This window comes from Rhipicephalus sanguineus, chromosome 8 (genome assembly GCF_013339695.2).
Source record: "Rhipicephalus sanguineus isolate Rsan-2018 chromosome 8, BIME_Rsan_1.4, whole genome shotgun sequence".
Classification (NCBI taxonomy): domain Eukaryota; kingdom Metazoa; phylum Arthropoda; class Arachnida; order Ixodida; family Ixodidae; genus Rhipicephalus; species Rhipicephalus sanguineus.
The window spans coordinates 63,433,997-63,456,266 of record NC_051183.1 but is presented as its reverse complement, the minus strand read 5'-3'; the positions used below and the strand labels follow the sequence as shown (position 1 = coordinate 63,456,266).

The 22,270-nt window shown below is 44.3% G+C and overlaps 1 protein-coding gene across 22 annotated transcripts in view; it reads right to left on the bottom strand.

Annotated features, from left to right (window-relative positions):
• LOC119402024 (CUGBP Elav-like family member 2) overlaps positions 1-22,270 on the bottom strand; it is a 597,777-nt gene that overhangs the window by 10,829 nt on the left and 564,678 nt on the right. For 12 of the 22 annotated variants that reach the window (XM_037669081.2, XM_037669082.1, XM_037669080.2 and 9 more), the window contains 6 exons: positions 18,622-18,648; positions 15,356-15,491; positions 13,704-13,780; positions 10,094-10,162; positions 8,500-8,673; positions 7,332-7,516 (listed from right to left, as the gene is read on the bottom strand). In XM_037669081.2, coding sequence (XP_037525009.1) covers positions 7,389-7,516; positions 8,500-8,673; positions 10,094-10,162; positions 13,704-13,780; positions 15,356-15,491; positions 18,622-18,648 — 611 coding nt within the window. In that variant the 3' untranslated portion in view covers positions 7,332-7,388. The remainder of the gene's footprint in view (positions 1-7,331; positions 7,517-8,499; positions 8,674-10,093; positions 10,163-13,703; positions 13,781-15,355; positions 15,492-18,621; positions 18,649-22,270) is intronic. The other 10 variants (XM_037669061.2, XM_037669071.2, XM_037669085.2 and 7 more) reach the window with 6 other exon arrangements.

Genomic DNA, 22,270 nt, shown 5'->3' with positions numbered 1-22,270 from the left:
GTTTGCTCGCATTGTCAACGCTCCACTGCCACCTGTCTTGGCAGTGGAGTGAAGGCTACGGAGGTGGGACTTCCGTACATTCGTGTTGCTCCGCAAGTAGTACGGAAGCTTGCAGATGATTTTGGTTTTGCTTGCTCGCATCGTCAACGCTCCACTGCCAGCTGTCTTGGCAGTGGAGTGAAGGCTACGGAGGTGGGACTTCCGTATATTCGTGTTCCTCCGCAAGTAGTACGGAAGCTTGCAGCTGATTTTACTTTTGCTTGCTCGCATTGTCAATGCTCCACTGTCACCTATCTTGGCAGTGGAGTGAAGGCTACGGAGGTGGGACTTCCGCACATTCGTGTTGCTCCGCAAGTAGTACGGAAGCTTGCAGATGATTTTGGTTTTGCTTGCTCGCATCGTCAACGCTCCACTGCCACCTGTCCTGGCAGTGGAGTGAAGGCTACGGAGGTGGGACTTCCGTACATTCGTGTCCCTCCGCAAGTAGTACGGAAGCTTGCAGCTGATTTTGGTTTTGCTTGCTCACATCGTCAATGCTCCACTGCCACCTGTCTTGGCAGTGGAGTGAATGCTTCGGAGGTGGGGCTTCCGTACATTCGTGTTGCTCCGCAAGTAGTACGGAAGCTTGCAGCTGATTTTGGTTTTGCTTGCTCACATCGTCAATGCTCCACTGCCACCTGTCTTGGCAGTGGAGTGAAGGCTTCGGAGGTGGGGCTTCCGTACATTCGTGTTGCTCCGCAAGTAGTACGGAAGCTTGCAGCTGATTTTGGTTTTGCTTGCTCACATCGTCAATGCTCCACTGCCACCTGTCTTGGCAGTGGAGTGAAGGCTTCGGAGGTGGGGCTTCCGTACATTCGTGTTGCTCCGCAAGTAGTACGGAAGCTTGCAGCTGATTTTCGTTTTGCTTGCTCGCACGTCAACGCTCCACTGCCACCTGTCTTGGCAGTGGAGTGAAGGCTTCGGAGGTGGGGCTTCCGTACATTCGTGTTGCTCCGCAAGTAGTACGGAAGCTTGCAGCTGATTTTCGTTTTGCTTGCTCGCACGTCAACGCTCCACTGCCACCTGTCTTGGCAGTGGAGTGAAGGCTACGGAGGTGGGACTTCCGCACATTCGTGTTGCTCCGCAAGTAGTACGGAAGCTTGCAGATGATTTTGGTTTTGCTTGCTCGCATCGTCAACGCTCCACTGCCACCTGTCCTGGCAGTGGAGTGAAGGCTACGGAGGTGGGACTTCCGTACATTCGTGTCCCTCCGCAAGTAGTACGGAAGCTTGCAGCTGATTTTGGTTTTGCTTGCTCACATCGTCAATGCTCCACTGCCACCTGTCTTGGCAGTGGAGTGAATGCTTCGGAGGTGGGGCTTCCGTACATTCGTGTTGCTCCGCAAGTAGTACGGAAGCTTGCAGCTGATTTTGGTTTTGCTTGCTCACATCGTCAATGCTCCACTGCCACCTGTCTTGGCAGTGGAGTGAAGGCTTCGGAGGTGGGGCTTCCGTACATTCGTGTTGCTCCGCAAGTAGTACGGAAGCTTGCAGCTGATTTTCGTTTTGCTTGCTCGCACGTCAACGCTCCACTGCCACCTGTCTTGGCAGTGGAGTGAATGCTTCGGAGGTGGGGCTTCCGTACATTCGTGTTGCTCCGCAAGTAGTACGGAAGCTTGCAGCTGATTTTGGTTTTGCTTGCTCACATCGTCAATGCTCCACTGCCACCTGTCTTGGCAGTGGAGTGAAGGCTTCGGAGGTGGGGCTTCCGTACATTCGTGTTGCTCCGCAAGTAGTACGGAAGCTTGCAGCTGATTTTCGTTTTGCTTGCTCGCACGTCAACGCTCCACTGCCACCTGTCTTGGCAGTGGAGTGAAGGCTACGGAGGTGGGGCTTCCGTACATTCGTGTTGCTCCGCAAGTAGTACGGAAGCTTGCAGCTGATTTTCGTTTTGCTTGCTCGCACGTCAACGCTCCACTGCCACCTGTCTTGGCAGTGGAGTGAAGGCTACGGAGGTGGGGCTTCCGTACATTCGTGTTGCTCCGCAAGTAGTACGGAAGCTTGCAGCTGATTTTCGTTTTGCTTGCTCGCACGTCAACGCTCCACTGCCACCTGTCTTGGCAGTGGAGTGAATGCTTCGGAGGTGGGGCTTCCGTACATTCGTGTTGCTCCGCAAGTAGTACGGAAGCTTGCAGCTGATTTTGGTTTTGCTTGCTCACATCGTCAATGCTCCACTGCCACCTGTCTTGGCAGTGGAGTGAAGGCTTCGGAGGTGGGGCTTCCGTACATTCGTGTTGCTCCGCAAGTAGTACGGAAGCTTGCAGCTGATTTTCGTTTTGCTTGCTCGCACGTCAACGCTCCACTGCCACCTGTCTTGGCAGTGGAGTGAAGGCTACGGAGGTGGGACTTCCGTACATTCGTGTTCCTCCGCAAGTAGTACAGAAGCTCGCGGCTGATTTTGGTTTTGCTCACTCGCATCATTAGCAAGTTTAGAAAATCATAACGCAAGAAATGTGAATCGGATTGACATTTCGACTGTTCAGTGTACATTTTAGTGCCATATTATGTGTATATTTTTCTTGGAGAACTAAACCTTGCTTTTACGGTTGCACACTGACCCACTCACGTCACAGACGCCGTGTTTACTTTGGAAAACGGATGTGCTGAAAAGGTAGTGCTGTCTAAGGAATAGAAAGAAAAGGAAGGCATTCTTGCAAAGTGAACAATAAGCGTATTTTACCAACAACTCTCCGTAACTGTTTCAGTCTCATAATAAATAAAGCAGCTCAAATGAGAAAATTATCAGCAAACTCAAGTACTATTTTTTGGCGCGGTAGCAGGCATGCGTTTCGGTTCTGTAGCTTCCACAGTACTGCCAAGAAAAGTTGCTGCCGAGTATAAAATAGTGTCTGCAACCAAACGTAAATGCACGGAGTATGTAGAGAAATAGCAGTGCACATGCTCTATATGCTATTTGGTTCCTGCATTTTACATATGCTATGTTAATATTCATTATGTGGCATGTTAACATACATAGAATAGCATTTTGAGCCAAACGTGCATAAAGAAATGGCACTGCACATGTTCCTTATGTAATTTTGTTCCTGCAGGTTATATATGCTATGTTAACGTATACTACATAGCAACCTTACAATATGCACAATAGCATATGGAACCAAATGTAAATTCACTGAGTATGTAAAGAAAAAGTAGTTCACATGCTCAGTACGCTAATTGTTCCTGCAGTTCATGTACATCATGTTAACAACATGCAAGCGCATGCAAGGCTGCAACAGCGATATTAACACAACAAACTGATCGCCCAAGACTTTGCTCACCTCTGCTTCTGACCTACACAGTCACTAGAAACAATGGGTTTTGCACAAAAAAGAAAGACCACACTGTGCCCTGTGGCAGTTTTAAGGACACACAATATGGGTGCCATGATAACACATAACGGAATAGGCACGAAACATCTTACTGGTGCCACCACCCACACTGAAACTGTAGCACCAATGACAAGCAAACGATTTTCGAAGTATTTTTGATGTGACATCGTGAAACGTTCGACTATACGCTCAACAGTTTACTACAAACACTAAATCGCTGGATGAAATGCACCCCACATGGTCATCTGTTAGAGTGGACACTAAACGGTGTGCAATTCTTGCCACAAAAAGAGCTAGGTTACCACGCGACGTTGAACGAATGCGTTAAATCTCTGGCACGGCCACGTGTGAAAATACTTCGGGAACACGTTTGCTGCAGTGCTGTTTTACGGTGCATGCTTACCACGCAGAAGCTCCACATTTAGGCACTACTTGACACCACCAACACAAATGTGCTTTTTGGCTAGCCACACCAGATTGCCATCACCACACCTATGTGCGACGGAAACACAACAAATATACCTACAAAGAGAGGGCGAATGTCACTATCTGTAATGGTGAGTGATCGCAGTCTTCATTTACCCTAGTGGAATCCAGGAGCACTCACCATTTTAGTAACTATAGGGGGTGAGTTAGTACGACTATATTGCTGTACGATCACTTTCTAAGCACAACCACCTCACTTCCATCTTGCATTTCTGGTTCTACAATCATCTTCCTCGCAACCACTCACTATATTTGGTTACAACCCAATAAAAAATGTCCGCTCCGCCGATAACCATCGCTCTCCCTCCTACAGAGTATTTGCATAAAGCTCCATCCAATAGCACTTACTCATTTTCGTTATGCCAAGACGTGGGTCTTAATAAGTGTTTTTTAATAGTTGGGTGAATGGCATGAAACTTTAGACACTTATTCAGTTTTTTCTGCAGATTCGGAATCTCTAAATAGATTATTAATAGCTGCATTAGAATAAGATATGCAATTTCTAATACATATTTAAGCATATTTCTTACGGTGCTTTTCGGCACCTTTGCTTTGCCAAACACAAAAACATAGTATGTGGCAAAGATTGCCAGAAAGCTGGTCTAGCCGGTGATGCTATTTATTTTCTTATAATGTTCCCCAAATTATAATTCTCGATGATTAGAAATAGTATGCAGCAAAAAAATTTCACTCATCTGCGTCTACTTATTTTGCATTCAAAGTCCATTGAAAAGAATTAGATTAACATCACCGGCTAGATCAGCTCTCTGGCAGCCTTGCCACATACTTTGTTTTTGTGTTTGACAAAGCCAAGTTGCTGAAAAGCACCATAAGAAATATGCTTTTAGAAATTGCATATCTTTTGTTCTAATGCAGCTACTAAAAATCTAATTAGAGATTTGGAATCTGCAAAAAAAAATGAACAAGTTTATTAAATTGAACTCAGTTCGCCCAATTAATAAAAACATTTTTAAAAAAGGCCTACGTCTCCCCTTCAGGCAGTTCACTTTCCCATACAGACCCACGTTTGCGTCGCTGGTTTTAGGTTAGAAACATGAACGTCCTGGTAAATTTTGTCAGTCAAGGATTCTGACATCATTGCTCAACCAAACTTCAAGTTTTAGGAAGTAACAAAGAAACTTTAACTCTTAATATGCATAGCATTTACATTCTCCGATAAAAAGTGCTTACAGTTCGAGCAGAAACCAGCTAGCGTGACTGTCTTTCCCGGGTTTTGTAGGTGGAGGTGCCATTTTTTTCTTGGGTTGTTACCGAGTATAGCCCCCTCAAGATTCACAGTCTTGCTTTTTCATGAGTGAACGCCAAAACAGGGACCAATGACTAAAGTGATTACTCGGCTGCAATTCTTCAACCAGGCAACCAGCGCACCTTGAAAGAGATACTGTGGCAATGTCTTCAACAGTGATAACACTCAAGCCACATTATAACAGAGTTGTATCTGTCTCAAAAGTAAGTTCGTTATATCCAAAAATTTGTTATAAACATATATTTGTAACACTGTATATATTACAAGACTATTCTTAATTTACTTCGTTATAACCGATAATACGTTCTATCCATGTTCGTTATATCGAGGTCAGAGTGTAGTCACAGAATATGGTCGCAGGAGTGCATTGCCCAGTGAATCATGAGATCGCAAGTGACTGTTTGGAAAGTTAGATGTGCGCGCGATCACACCGCAGGCTCAAATGACGTGCGAACTGTTTGTTAATGATGCGCCCCAATTTGTGGTGGATTGTGGCTTTGAAACTACCTGCTGCTACTGCTGGCTAGTGTTTACAGCTTGCAGGCTTTATGCAACAGCTACTGGCTGGCTGGTGCAAGAGGACAAACCATCCCAATGGGAATAGCAGCATTATAATATCAAGCCTAAATCATATTACATATAATATGTAATTAACAAACCTAAATTAAATTACAGTATAACGTCAAGCCTGTCGAACACAGACATGATGCTTTAGGATCCATTCCAATTCCTTTATCAATGCCGAATGAGGAACACAGGGTTGGAATGGCATTCTATTTTTGCAACAGTGGTTAGTGTGCGTGTTATTTATTGTAGATTATGAGAATAGCAGCTGCACTCATTCCTTGCAACAATGTTTAGCATACTGACTTGTAAGTGCCTTGAAATGGCAGTAAATAGAACTTACCACTAACTTACATGTGTCTCCCTTCGCAAGAATAAAATGGTACAGTGTTCCTTAAAGGGACAATAAAGAGGAACGATAACATAGGCTGGATTGATTTTGTTACATTTCCGGAACACTAGAAAAATTTATCTTAAACACACCCTGCAGCAGTTTTAACGATTCTTTTTACAAACCGATTGAGCCAGTAGTGCAAACCCTCCAATCAATAGCAGGTTGATTTAAGCACTCTGCATAATGCGTTTAATTTATTACAAGGTTTTAGAAAAGTGCATAGTTGAAGATCACGACGCGCTGCTGTATTGAGTGTTCAGCTGCTCCTGTATGAGAATGTGGCACTGTTTTGGGACGTCACTTGTGCGATTGATCTGTACCATGATTTGTTCCATACCCTGATTCGTACCGAGATCTGTGCTGTGATCTCTGCCCTGATCCATACTGTTACCTGTACCCTGATCTGTACCTTGATCTCTACCCTATTCTGTACCTTTATCTGTACCTTGGTCCGTACAGCCACCTGTATTGTGACCTCTATCGAACCATGATTCGTGAGCGGTACCAGAGGAGAAAATGCGAGCAGCTGGGTTTGTGGCAGCACCTGGTGTGTGGAGATCGGATAAACATGAGCGTGGCCTCTGCGATTTCTCGCATGCCAGTGAACTATTGTGGAAGAGACAACTTAGCTCTGACCACTTGGAAAACAAGTTGAGGAGCAAACGCATTTAAGGGTAGAGTAGTTTTTAAGTGACCGTAACTGCCTTAAGGTGCTTCACTTAAAATTATGGTGCGAATGATCTACTCTAGCAGCTTACATAACGAAAGAAAAAAAAAAGAAAGCAGTTTCAGGTGCCCTATGCTAGAAAAATGTTCGTAAGCAAGAATAAATTGAAAGAAAGAGAAACGCCTTAAATTCCTGCTCTGGCTCCTGACACGAACATTTGATTTGTTCAGCAGTGTATCTATTTGAAGCCAACCATGTACAGTATACAGACAAGCTGCCTCTGTCTTGGTTGGTTTTGTCTTTGGGTACTGTACTTTCTCAGAAACTCCTATTAAGTGGTATGAATGTTGAATAGGATGCATTTTCCCAGTCCCTTCAGGTTATGCTAAAAGAGTTTACTCAAAAGTCAGCTAGGTAAGGCAACCAATTTGGTGCCATTTGGCTTCACATGATCGTTCTCCTCCTCGCCCTTTTACACACAAAGTGTACAATCACAAGATAAAGGAGGACGAGGGAACGATGAGGAGGACAGACTTACCCAACAAGAGAGGGAGGAGGGAGAGAGAGAGAAAGGGGAGAGACTTACCCAGGCATTTCCTGGGTGTCCGCCTCGAGTCAAGAGGGGTGGGGGGAGGTCATCGTCTCAGTAGGGCTTGCTGGCGTCTTTCGACCGCTTGAGCTGCACTTTGAGTCGCTTGGTGCCGATCTGGAAGCCGTTCATCGCCTGAATGGCCGCCTGCGCGCTTAGCGAGTTGTCGTAGCTCACAAAACCTGCGAGAGAGAAGGGAGGAGGAGGGAAACAATGATGATGACGAGGTTTCGCACAGCTCGGTCATTACCGCAGGTAAGGTGGCGCAACGTATGCATGTCTTTTATCCTTCCTTGTCCTTATACGGTAACGGTGCACGATTGCAAAGAGAGAAGGAGTCAACAGTTTTCATGTGAAGCAAACTTGAGGACTGAACTTGATGAGTGTGTGGTTGACAGTGACGGGAAAACAATTGATCAATTGACTATAGGTATTACGGAGAGTTTGTTTAAAATGAGAATAACATAAAAATATTGATATTAATATCAGAAGCTCTAGGCAACACAAAGTACTTGAACTGATACCACCCTATGCACAGTATACAACTAGACACATCTACAAAAATGCCGCTCATATGTGTGAACGCTGGTGTTCAATGCAACATATGTCACATAACATTGCACCATCAATAGCCTACCATCAATAGCACCATCGATATCGCTTTATCGATGGCAACATTAATGGTTTTTTTTACAACTGATAGTTTGATAATGGCTTAGCTAGCAGTGGCATTGACAGTACTATTGGCTGTTTTGCATTACTAGCGGTCCGAAAAGCTGAAAGAACAATTACTGCTGGTTAAAGCAGATATAAATTCACAGTGCGACGGAGGCCCCACCTAACGACCTCTAATTTATACCCTTTTGCAACAGACAAACTGATCCACATGTGCGAATTACATTAACGCATGCAGTTAATTAAACAATAGCATTGGTCCAAATTTTCTTTTTTAATTTTCAGTATTTCCAGCTGAAATTTTTACACAATATGTATTTTTTACAGCTGGAAAAAAACATGCAATTAGTTTTGGGCTATCAGATACAGATTTGACAATGTTGACTGCTCCATAAACTTGCATTTTGCCCAGTCTTTTGACAGCTTTCTCAAGAGATTGCTACAAATCTGATATCACAGTGTCCTACAAAGACCAGGGAGTGCAGCTCACCAAAGCACTTGCTGAGGTTGGTCTGCTTGTCGATGAACACCTTGGCGGAGATGACGTTGCCGAAGGGCATGAAGGTTTGCGCCAAGTCACTGTCGGTGAACTCTTGAGGCAGGTGGTAGATGAAGAGGTTGGCCCCCTCGGGACCTGCGTACGAGGCAGCCGCGAAGAAGCACTCTGCCACTCCGTCAACACAGCCGCTCTCACCCGCACCCACGCACACTTTTCACAAGCATCGCGACACAAGCACACGAACACAGATGCACACAAGTTCCACTTTTGCACGTACAGCAGCACTGAGATCTCAAAGCACAATCACCAAGTGAACTACAGTCGGGTACAACTTTAGAAGACAGCGGCATTTCCTCCTCAAAGGCGGATGAATATGAGCTTGCACCAATGGCTGCGCACTTTAGATTGACGTCACGAGCCGGACAGCCGGTGACTTCACTGTTTGGCTCATGAGCAGGACTAGTATTTCTTTAGTCGCGGACAAAACCGGCAGTCATGCTTTGGCCATCTGGGTGGAGCCTCTCCTGCCTTTTTAAGTTGTATCCGACTGCAGACTTCAAGTGCAATCCTAAGCCAGCTGCAGGCAAATCTAGCCTTGCAAGACCTGCCCCGGCAATCCCTGCGACTTCGATGCTTTCAACGACAATGAGTTAAAGAGTGCTGGAACGCATTTGCAAAGTTACCACAACATGCATTTCATAGGTTGCGAGATGCGAGACGTTAACGAAATAGGACCTCACTGTAACCAAATCGCGTTTTAATGAGCAGCTTTGCTACTTCCGACATTTGTTAAAAACATATCCACTATGCAGTCATTAGCAGTGAGAATCTTATCAGTTACATCATTAAACCAATAACGCATTATATTTAAGTTCGTTGCATGAAGGTGTGGTTTGTACTAAAGTTATCGAAAAATGAGCGCTGCTATCGTCAATGCTTTGGTGACGTCACGAAACAAGAGCAAAAATTTGCCGACATTGTGTCGTAATAACGCCATGTGCGACAATGTTTCATAAAGCAAAGAACAACGTTGCACGCGTATGTTTTGGATGCACTCATGAGAAGCTGCAGCACTCGCAGGAATGTGGAGAACCATGGTATTGTGATGTGTTGACTTTGACAGTACCAAAAGCAAAATCCAGCTTGCATATGCAGAGGGTTTACATATTCTAAAAAGATGTACCTAGTATTTATTTCAAAAGCAGCACAGACGTACACTAACCCATCTAGACTGTTATACGAAAAGGACATGCTCCTGTTTGGTTGTGCAAGGATTTTCCTGTTCCTTTTTACAGGAAAATGATTTGTGTGATAAAATTTTCAGAAACTGGAGCAAGCTTATTAAGTAAAACTGCACATTAATTAGTGAGTTCCGATTGGGCATCGAAGAAGTTTAGAGAGCCCGTGTATGCGGCACACATCTGCGCACACGACAAAGTTCACAGAGAGATACAAAACTTCTACCATGTCCCACATATAGACCACAGCAACATTACTCATGCATCTTGATACATGTTCCTCATCACACAGTAACTGAAAAAGAGAGATGAGCGAGAGAGAATAAAAAGAAGGCAGGTCCTATTACCTTCAACCTGCTTTCCAACAGGGTTCTGCGACTGCTGTAGACCAATCTGCGCAAAAGCTCCAGGCACAGGCTACAATGGAAAAGAACGGAAAGAAAATTGAAAAGGGAACTGCAGAATCCTTATTCTATTCAGCTAGAGTGTACCTTAGAAACACTGGGACTGCAATGTGTCTAGAGAAGGAGATGAAGGAAGCCTGTATACTCTATAGAATCTACAGGATATAGTCTTTGTGCCTATAGAGTCCGGGTGCCTACACCGGGGGTCTCAAACAAGAGGCCTGTGGGCTGCATGCGGCCCGCCGACCTTTCACTAGCAACCTACCGACCTTTCGCTAGCAGCCCACGACCTTTCGCTAGTGGCCCATGGCCCGCACATAACACTCTTCATCCGATATTTTAGAGTGCAGCTCGTAGGCGGCCGTTCCTGCGTTGAGCGGTGTCGCCGCTGGCTGGCATCAGCAGCGTAACCGATAGAGCAACGAGGACGAAAGAGAGCGAATGCGGAGTCTGTCGATATCACAAGCCACTAGCCTCTAACCTCACTTTCTTCCTCCGTCAAGCGAGCTGGCCCCTGGGTCAAACTGTCGTGCTTATGCAGGGCTGGCACTTGCACTGCGGCTGCCCTCGCTTGTCGTAATGGGGCTATCGGCGTTTCGCTCTGGTTCGCGACACCTACAACGAGCAGAGTGGTGTGGGTAGCACACGAGCGCTGGCAGTTTCTGTGGCAACGTGTAACGAATGTTACATTGCTACAACTGCGGAAAGCCAAAACTTCAAACACAGCTGGCATTGCCCCAACAAGAAGCTGCGCTTAGAATTCACATTAGCCAGTATCGTAATAGTAAGCTAAATTTTTTAAAGACTTTGCCACTGTTTGTTGCACCGCTAAATGGAGCTGGCATTCTTTCTCGCCAATCGCGATTAACTATGCTTACTTCGGGTAAGCCACATAGTCGTGTCTGGTCCTAAGCATTTTTTTTCGAAGGCACCCCATGCGGTAACCTTATGTTGAAACATGACTGCGGAACAAAAACTGTATGCTTCATGATCGGCGTCTAGATTTTAGTCATTGTGGAAATCGGTATTGATATGTTTCCTAAATCCTAACGCCAAAGCCCCTTCAAAAATGACCCAGATATGAGACACTGGGAAAGGCCTACTTTGAAATGGCTACGTCCAACCCCTCCCGCTTCTCACTTTTGCACTGTCCCGGCCCTTCGCGGGACTAAATTTCGTGACTGCGACCCAGTAGCTGGTGCGAGTTTGAGACCCCTGGCCTATATAGTACCTGTGTCTACAGAGAGCATATTCTAACATGTTTCTCCCCTAAAGATTCACATTTACACAAGATAAAATGTTGACAGCAGTGCCACTCCCTGACAGAAGTGATTCACTGGGCCTCATAGATGCATCCACGACAATTCTTGAGAGGTGTGGCATCTTTTTCAATCGAGGGGTGGCGCTGTGTTTGACTCTAGAGGAGTGAAGAGAAGAGCTTTGAGTTGAAGATCGTTTGAGAGTATGTGCGTAAGCACTGGCCAATGTAACAATTCTACACTGAAACTAAGCTTAGAAGAAGAAAATACCTGCCAGTAACAGAAGTCTGAGGAGCGCGTCGGTCAACTAAACCCCTCCGTTATCTATCAGTCATCTAAAGAGCACATCAAGCCAAATGGCTGCATTGCTCAATTCTGCACATTTAAAATGCCAACAACTGTCCTCTCCAAGACTTTTGATATGCACATAAATCGTGTGCACTAAAACATGTGGTGGATGAGTTTGCCGCAAGTGTTGCTGTAACTTTGATGACATTTATGTTTAAGGGTATACAAGGCTGACTGCATCAGAATGTTTAGTTTAGTGTTGAATTACAAAATGACAGGTGCACAAGTTGGGCAGAAACTAGTTAGGTGCTAGCACAAAATTCAATTAGGCTCGTGTCTTTGTTGATTTACATATTTTCAGTACTGTGCCTAATTACTGCTTTCCGACTACAATAATGGCCTAAGGGACACCCATAGCTAATTTTAAAACCTCCAAAGTAATACGTTGTCGATACTTAACAATTTAACCAGTATTTTTCAGTCCCTTCAATACCGCGAGAGTGGCCAACCGACACCAAGATAGACTGCACTGAAATATAACTTCAATGAAATGGAATGTTCTTGTGTGGGTGCATGCAAAAACATAGATCATGTTCCAATCCGTATTAGAAAAGCACAAACATGCAGCCCAGCACACACACACACAGCATTTATTAAGCGAGCAGCCAGCATACTTATCCCTTAGCTGTTTCTGAGGCAGTATTTCTAGATACATACTATCGTATATATGTAGACTGTTTGCAAGCTATGTATCTTCCACACTGAGTACTCTAGATGGTACTACATTAAAGTTAAATACTGCAATAACAAATCCAGAAAAAATCATGTTCATTCTACAAATCAAGCATGCATACGTGAGATGTATGGGCGGATGGATGAATGGATGGATAAACTTTATTACGCATACATGAGATGTCCAGGTATAAAAAGCTTATGGAACTGCAATACCATTCGTTGCTGCCTGGTTTAGGAAGCTCACAAGTAAACAGCCCCTGCATGAGGTTGACTTCGAGTGTCACTTTTAAAAGCAACAATTTCCTAAGAAACCAAGCCTGACCATAACGCTAAAGTGTAATGCTGAAAGTGTTTTTTCATATTGCTCAAATAGGAAAACTAAAAAAAGATAAGTATTTATACATAACATTTGGCATATGAAGCTCACTGGCAAGACAGGAACTACAGAATTTCAAGGTCTCATGGTGATTATGTGGTTGCTAAAAGAATGAACGTGACAGAATGCTCTTAGTTAAAAGAGCTGCAATTATTTGTCATAGAGACAAACTTGGATGTCAACCTCCGGCCAAGTGTATTTGTTAAGTGCGACTTTGAGTGCAACAGTCATTTTCTATACAACTCAACAAACGTGCCTTCTTCGCTGCCACGTGAGTCAACGGCGAGTCCTTGTCATGACATCACATCTCCTTCTTCATCACTGCTGCTGTACAATTGTCATATGACAGTTATCGTGGTCACTCTCGCAGAGTCATCATGATGTCATCGTGCCATCTCTGTTGCACTGCGGATGTCGTCAAGCTGCTATCAGCAGCTATGTGTACTAAATACATTAATAAGAATCTGAAATATCTCCAAGTCTGTGTCAGACCTCTTACAAAAGAGCCAGACCTTGTGAAAAATTTTGTTTAATGAGTGCCAAATGAAATGATTCTTTTTTTCCTGTGTGTTCAAAGTGGTGTCCCCAGGACAAGGCTACCCTCTAAACCCCAGTTACAGTCCGCACCCGGATAAATACAATCTCAAGGGGATCACAAAAAAGTTCTATATACATAGGTAATTCGATATATAAAATATTTTATATATTGAATATATTTCAAGGGGATTTTACAACTGTTCGATATACACAATAATTCGTTATATGCGGGTTCACTGTATCTCATCTTTGAAAGACCACCCTGGCAGTGACGAATCAACAGCGGTGCCGTGCCAGTGTCTGGGGACAATGCAGTGTGCTAGCGAAGCCATGCTGCGGACACACACGAAGCACTCACATGGATACTGCTGCATACCAGAATAGGCCTGTGCCAGGGCATCCAGGCTCGGACCGTTGGCAGTCAGACCACCAGCGCTGTACATAGGAGGGAAGAGAGGCTTACGGTCACATCGGTGACGACCGTACAAGCAAACGATGACCCACGTGCGCATGCACACACACACACACACTTACTCGTCCACCCTTCCACACCCACCTACACATACCCATTCACCCACCCTCCCATTTACACAACAATGTAATAGCTTAAACAAAGGCGCATTTCAGGTGGTTAGTTATGCTCCATAAACAAGATATATTTCTTTTAAACAGTAACAGGATACCACCAAAACTGTGAATAGCATATGAAGGTTCTGCATTCTTCCTCCACATTGTGGCGCCACTTAAAGGACACTAAAGAGAAACAATGAATCGGTTCATATCGATAAATTGTGCTCCGAGAACTCTAATGTCGCTAATTTCGCCATCATAGGTTTATTAATAGAGGAGAAAATCAAGTTCAAAGTTTCATTTTTAAATTTCGCGCAGAAATCTCTCCGCGTGACATCACGGATTTCAAAGTGTATTTATCGTATTTTGGAGCCAATGGCTCAGCAAAATTTCCACAAACTTGCTATGCCAAGTCTATGGCCCCCTAAGAGGACAATGTATTTCATTTTTACTGATTAGGAACTACGTACTCCCTAATAGGCGCCGTCAAAACATGTGATGTCACGGCGAATGGTGCGGAAACTTCAAGGTGGCGTCGCCACCCACATTCTGTTTTTGCGTGTTTTCTCGCTTACTAAGCGCCTTCTCGCAGCAAGCATGGTGTTTTTGGTATCGTGAAAGAGTACTTTACTAATATGAGAAAAATCATTTTGCTCTTTAGTGTCCCTTTAAAGGGGTCCTGCAACACTAATCATCAAATTACCTCACTATCGAAGCTCATTGCCTCGTGAATCAACTGATGCAAAAATCTTTACAATCCGTCACAAGTACAAGCAGAGTTACGTGGATTTGTTGCACGCTTTCCGTGCTTTCTTTCCCTTTTTATCTCAACATGTGTGCTGAAGGGAGGGGGGGGGGGTTGCATGACAAAAGGGCAAGAAGCTAGGTCAGTGCATGTCATGAACTTGAGCCACTTTTTTTTACCTTCACGTTTGCTCATTTACGGCATGACCACAAGTGGTGTGGGTGTGCTGGCGGCACCCCGTGGCGGCCACAGTAACTACGCCGTACACAATTGATCAAATCAGCCAATGCCCATGTCCTCCCGACTGTGACACAGTTCGGCCCACCTACAACGTAGTCAAGGCCCGTCTATCGTGGAATTTGCTGAGAGAAGAGTGAGCGATTTCTAGCTATCTTTGAAACGTAACTAAGTTCTTTGTTACATGTGCTGCAATATTTGGCTCACTTGTTTACAGGAGCCTCGACTACTGATGGGCGGCATTTTCAACCATGCTCAAAAGGCAGTTGCAGGGGCCCCTTTAAAAGAAATTGTCGTTACCAACTTCCACAGCTGTCAGCTTTAATAAATAAGCTGGTTGCCTGAACGAGTTGCATGCTCTTCGCGCCAAATCGTCATCCTTGTTTTCTCACTGTGGAGTAGCTCCTCCGCAACACTATTACAAACTAGACCATCGTGCTCACAGTGGAAAGACTCACCCATTGACGTTAGTGAGCGCGCCCATAGTTGTGAGCGAGTTGGTGCTCATACCCAGGGCCATACTGGACACTGGACTCAAAGAGCTGACGCCACTCAGGGATGAATTGCCACTTGATGTGCTCCCAGACACATTTCCTATGAGAGGAGGGGGGAGAGGAGGATGAGAAATGTGAGAAGGCGTTGAGTGACACGCAACGTGAAAACATAACCACAATTCTACAGGGTGCACATGCTAACGCAACGGATGGTGCTTATCCTGGCAAAACACTAGTGGAGCTATTGTGTACGCGTTCTGCGATAGAACAGAAGCAAATGTCGCGAGAGGACAAGAGGGCACAAACGGCCAATAGGCGAGCCGAGGGAATTCAGAAATGTTTTCAACACATGAAGAAATAAGGAATTATTATAGCTGAACATCAATATTGGCAGGAATTGTTTTTCAAAGCTTGAAATTGAAGAGCGTTAACAATTTATTTGTGTTGATGTCTTCATTAGGCGCTAGGTGGTGTTGCAAGTTCCCGAGATATTCAGTGGTGCGGGGCTGGCTGCGATTTTCGCAAACTGTCGGCGTGGGATTGGATTAAGCGAGGCGCATTGCAGCCTAATTAAATTCTCCAGCCTGAGTGCTTCTGTTTCGATCCAATCGAAGTCGATCGGAGACTGTTCTGTACCCGTTCTATCAGGACGGAATGGTGCCCGTGCCCGTTCTTTGTCAAAATGACTGACAGCACTGCCTTTTCCAGTTGCTATTCTCACGTCTGACTGTCAGATGAGCTTTGACCAATCCTGTGCGGCTCCCTCTCATCCTCTTGTGACGTTTCGCTCCATTCTGTCACAGAACGTATACAAAATAGCTGCCCAGGTGTCCGAAAAGTATATGCACATGCAGTCAAAAGGCTAAAATAGCAATGTGGCCGCTCCTCAGTAAACAAGATGATCAGGCAAGCTACAGGTCTCGCACTATCATACTGCACGTGAAACTGTGCCGAAACTTCCAAGCTTCCCTGTTTTGTTGCTTATACATACTGTTACTGTGCGGTACGTTACATGTTGATAAAGATAAACTATAGTAGTACTCGCTGTTGGGCTAGTTGGTGCATGTCTGAATACAATAGTCAATGTCGCGCCAAAATCATGACCACACTGAAATAGGAAGAAACACATAGACGTCCTGTCTGTGTGTTTCTTCGTATTTCAGTGTGGTCGTGATTTTGGCTCGAAATTGACTGTTTCATTCAAAGATGAACTACACCACTGAAGCATCAGAGATTAAACTTAGCAGGCATCGAAAGCTTTTACCGCCACTGAAATGGCCCAAATACGAGAATAATGTGGCCTCTGTGACATCGAATTGGCTATCACCTTGAAATTTCAAAAATTAGGCTCGGCATTAACTTCTTTTCAATAGACAACTTCTTACGGGGTAATTAAATAAAACAGACTTTCAATAGAATGTTTTAATAGCTTCAAGACATTTAATGCTTCCTTTCAGTATTCCTTTCTTTTAATGTAATAACACAGACACAACAGGAAGTTTTAGATAGAGCATTAATTTTTAAAGAAAACTCCATCAGGTAGAAATTACAGTCTTTAGGAGTTGAGAGAGGCCAATTGGTGCAAAATGCATGCTAATGTGTGCTAAATGTTGCTTAACGTTCGCTACTACCAGCTAGCGTTGCCAGTCCACTGCATAAGCAGCCAATGCTTCACACACACAACAGTTCCCCTTTGGGAATTTCCCAGCAATTTTTTTTTCTCAGAGCTGTACAGTAATGCAATGGATGCATACACAAGTCTGACACATACACCATCCAAACCTCTAGTCCCATTTTCACCGTATTCACCTTACAACGCTATGTCAGTGAACTTATGATGCTCCAGCAATGAAGACGGGAAAATCAAAGGTTAGCGCTTAACAACGGTGCAACAAGAAGACTATCAGCCGGAAATCTGCATTTCGGTCAGGGAACCTGCTTTTGGCAGGATGAAGGAAAGTTGCCTGACCAAAATGTCTTCATTCAACCAAGAAACCTTTCATCAGGCTAATGTTGCGCTCTTGAAGCCGCCATCTTACCACGAGGCCTACACTAGAAATCTTCATGACTGATCACAGAGTCCTTACTAACGCCTTACTAATGCTGGTTAATAAGTAACTACAGCCACTGGTATTCAATGGAACCCTCCAAAACAAATCACTACTGCATCAGCTCATGTGCGGAGACTAGTATCTAACTGTATGAAAGAGACCACCTGATTGGTAATCATAACATTCGTAGCCGCTCCAATTCTGCAATACCGTGCGCAACAATATGTCACTGTGTCAAGTGATACTGGTTGAATTTTCCCTATGAAGTGAAAGCTATGATAAATCTGTCATGCCTGTACTAACAACAACAATTTATTGACTTATTTGCTAACATTGTACTTTGTCAAAGTTTTTGCTAATGTCCTGCTTTTTTTTACAATGGTTTTGTATTGTCTCTCATCTGTATCCCTCTTGTGTGCCGCTGTCGTGACTACGGGAGAGTTAGGCATTTCTAAAGGAAAGCGAGACAGCTACGACTGCATTTCTATATGAATAGTTTTTTTTCTCACAACACAAATTCTATCTGCTGATCACGGCCTCTGTATTTCAGCTGCCGGCATATCTAATTGAGAAGCCATTTCAAACTTCTAGCAGCTAGTTTGATGTTAAGACACTTGCTTCATGTTCTCATAGCTTTTCTTCACAAAATACCACTGCTTCAGACTTCACCGACCCTTTTCCTTTCTTTTTTTTTTTATTCTATCTATACATTCCCATTGCTTTTAATCTCACTCCTGTTATTTTTATGTATTTTTTGGAGCTCAGTTCTCCCCACCACTGTGCTGATTGATATGAAACACCGCCCACTTCCCAAATACACTACTACTACTACTACTACTACTACTACTACTACTACTACTACTACTACTACTACTACTACTACTACTACTACTACTACTACTACTACTACTACTACTACTACTACTAATCATGGTTTCCTCCTAAGAGAAGCAGATGCACACTCATGAAGCAAGTGCTCAAAGCTTGTGAGAGCAAGCTCATGGGCAAGTGACAACCACAAAACTGTCACATGACGTCGTGAGGCTCTGGGTGAAGGCACACACACACACACAGACACAACAGAAACAACACAAACACAAGCCACATAACGAAACGACAACACAACACGATCGTTTTCCACACGCGTTGAGAGAAGTGGTCTTGCGGACGCTTCCTCACCTGCCGAACTGCGCCTGCTGAGGACTGCTTTTGTTTTTGAGCAGCGTTTCGTTTTTCAGCGTTTTTTTTTTATAAGTTCGCAAATTATTTTGCGTGTGTACGTATGCATTCGTTTTGCCATCAACCATGGTCCAAAGGAGGAAACACAGACAAGAGCAGGTAGCCAGAACGGGGGGGAAAAAGGAGGGAGAAAAAAAAAGAAGGAAACAATGTGTTAACAGATTCAAGAAAACATAAGAGAATCAGAAAAAACGAAAATGACTGCAATTCCACCAATCCCGTGCCATTAGATAAAACAAAATACTATAAAAATAAAGCATACTTTGAACTAAAAGAAGTGAGGTTAGGGTTCGGTTTCCTTTCGTCATACCTTTAAAACTTCACGTGTGTATACAAGCCTAGTATTTAAATAGGGGAAGAGAACCAGCGTTACAGAAAAAAAAAAGTTTCCAAAAATGAGAAACGCTGGAGTTCCAAGGGTAATATCATGACAATTTAGAAGCCCCAAGCTTTGGCATCTAAAAATCATGCCTAGTAATGAAGCAGTGGTTAACACTTTGGCACACATAGGAGGCGCAGTTATTAAACTGAAATGAGCATTAATAAGCATAAGGCCCCTCACCAGGTGCCATTGCACATTTTAGTTACAGGCTGCCGTAAGTTGCCGCCTCAGGACAGCATTGGAGTTTTATCAACAAATTTTTTGAAAGCAGTTCCTACCTACAGGAGTTGTGTACAGTGTGCTTTCACTTTGTTTTCCTATGTGCATGTCACGGGAGCACATCATGGCAGCATGTCATGGGAGGGTACCAAGAAAGCATGTGAAAGGAGGGCGTCATGGGGATGCGTCATGGGAGCGTGTCATGAGACTGCGTCATGGGACTGTGTCATGGGAGCAATTCATGAAAATTTGTCAAGGGAGGGCATTGTGGGAGAAGGGAATGAGTCCCGGGAGGGTGTCAAGAGAGTGCGTGATTGGAGCGTGTCAGGGTAGGGCATCAAGGAAATGTGTCAAGGGAAAGCAGCATGGGAGCGCTTAATGGGAGGACGTCAAGGGAACATGTCAAGGGAGGGCGTCATGGGAGAAGGCCATGCGTCGTGGGAGGGTGTTAAGAGAGCGTGTCCTGGGAGCATGTGAGGGGAAGGCATCAAGAAAGTGTATCAAGGGAATGCATCATGGGACCGTGTCATGAGAGGGCATCAAGGGAACGTGTCAAGGGAGGGCGTCTTGGGAGAAGGAAACACGTCGTGGGAGGGCGTCAAGGGGGTGCATGTGGGTGCGTGTCATAGGAGCATGTCAGAGAAGGGCATCAAGAAAATGTGCCAAGGAAATGAATCATGGGAAATTAATCATCACGGGAGGGCCTCAGGTAAGGGTGTCATGTTCATGTGACAAGCCCCTCCTCCATTTTTTCCTCTCTTTCTATCTCGTGTCACGACACATTCCCAAGTAGTGGCATTATATGCTCCTCTTTGGACCATGGTCAGTGACATCCCAAGCAGTATCTGTCGTGTAGAGCAACAGAGTGTGCGATTTCCGCTCCCTCTCAAAGCACGGCCCCTCAAATGTAAGGACATGTGGACTTCTGTATAAAATTTTGATGATCTTCATGACATGCAGTCATTTCCTCCTATGCAGACATGGTTGCTAAAGACTGATAGACACAATGCACTTGTTTCTTTGCAATGCTTGAACCTTGTGAGGGGCCCTTTAAACATGTTCTTACAATACACTGGCTGAATATAATGGAACATGAGAGATATGTCCATGCTCATAGCATTTGTAGTTCCTGTAGCAAAAAATAGAACTAAAGGAAATAATAGGTGTCATTATTGGAGTGGTATGTTCAAACCTGTTGAATTCCTTCTACTGATTTCAATCTTTGTCTACCTTTACGGGTATACCAATGCTCCATTTCTCTTGAAACAGAGAAAAATGAGGACGTGCCAACACGCTAAGTACGCAGTCATGAAATAAGCAAAAAAATCGATTCTCTTGAAGGCAAGCAATAACTAAAATAACAATGGCTTGCACAAATCACCACAGGTGTTTATTTTTTACAAACTAAGTGTCTGTATTTGCAGCTTTAAGTCAGGCTAACTGCCTCGGTAATTAAGGTTCGTGCTCTCTTGAAAGGATCCTTCCCATGAGCAAATTGTCGTGCCTTCAGACCACTGTGCACGATTTCATGAAAGAATAAATAACAGGAAATATGTGATCAAACACTGATACTGCCACGCGCGCTTCTTTTTGTCATTTTTATGTAACTAGTCCGTTGCACGCATAGCCGCCGCCTTGCGCAAGCTGCGCCCTAATGTCTGGGAACCTTCCAGATTCTCTTAGAATCTTCTTATAGGCTTGAGCGTGAAAACGCGAACAGTTGAGATTATTCTTGAACTAACAGGCCACCAGCGATAAGGCTCGAATGTTCAATGCTAAATGTATAAATGGCGACGGGCCTTACCGCAGAGCAGATTATAGACGGCCGACCCTCTGTTCGCCGCTATCAGTGTGCAGTGTGTATTGCTGTAGTTTGCCTTTTCGTTTCCCGGCCACAAGTTCGGCCAAATAAAGTGTTTCATCTTGGACACGCCGACTGCTGCCTTCGTTGACTTCATGACCCCGTAACAATATGATATCATATATCAAGTGAGCATAGCCTGTGTTGGATGTCTCATGTCACAATGCAGTTTACACATCAATGTCTGAAGCAAATGAGCTGTTCGTCAATCGAAAATGACTTTGATTGCTTTCCAATATGAGTATTTGTGAATTGTGTACATGCTGTGCAGATCAACCACCCACCCCCATCCCTCTACAAACACTATACTGACATCATGCTGTCCTTCTGGTCTTTAACTTAAAGTTAAGAATTACATTGAGCCATTGTTTTCTCTCCAACAACACTGCACTTTTTCACACCAAATTTAAAGGGCTCCAGCCTGTCCACAAGTGCCTATATATTGCATTTCTCATCAGTGAGAAAACATGAAACAGGATGCCCTTTGACGGAACTATTTTTTCAACTTTTTTTCCCTACCCATGGTATGTCCTTGTATATTTCTTGTTTCCCGCAAAAGCTAAGCCCACCAGATTGATGTCACCTGCTTATTGGCACAGTTATGATTATTTTTTTGGAGCGACGCTCCTTAGGTCCGCAACCCGCTGTCGCCGTTGAAGCTCCGTTCTCTTAAGCATCACATTGGGTTGCAGTGACTGGTGATTTCAAAGGAAATGTTTAGGCCTTGAGAGGTTTGGTTCTAGCGCATCAGAAATTTGAGGTTAAAAGACATAAGCTCCTTGCACAACTGGTTATAATGGTTGTCTTCACTTTCACCACCTTTATTGCGGCTTGTGAAATAACAACCATCATTCTAGTGCACTACGGGCGCTTTGTCGAAAGTAGTAGCAGACGCTCTCCCCACCCGGTGCCGGCGCAAATAGACAATGAGTGCGGGTGGCAGTCCGCGCGTGGCGCAAAAAAACAAAAAAAAAACACGAGGCGCGTGTTGCGGAGAAAGCAAGGTGTGTGGCGCAAATAAACAGTTTGAAAACGTGCACAGTCGTTTGCGTCCCATTTCTATGGAGCTTCACTCATCAGTTGTATTCATACAACTGAACAACTCCTGAATTTTTAAAGATACTTGC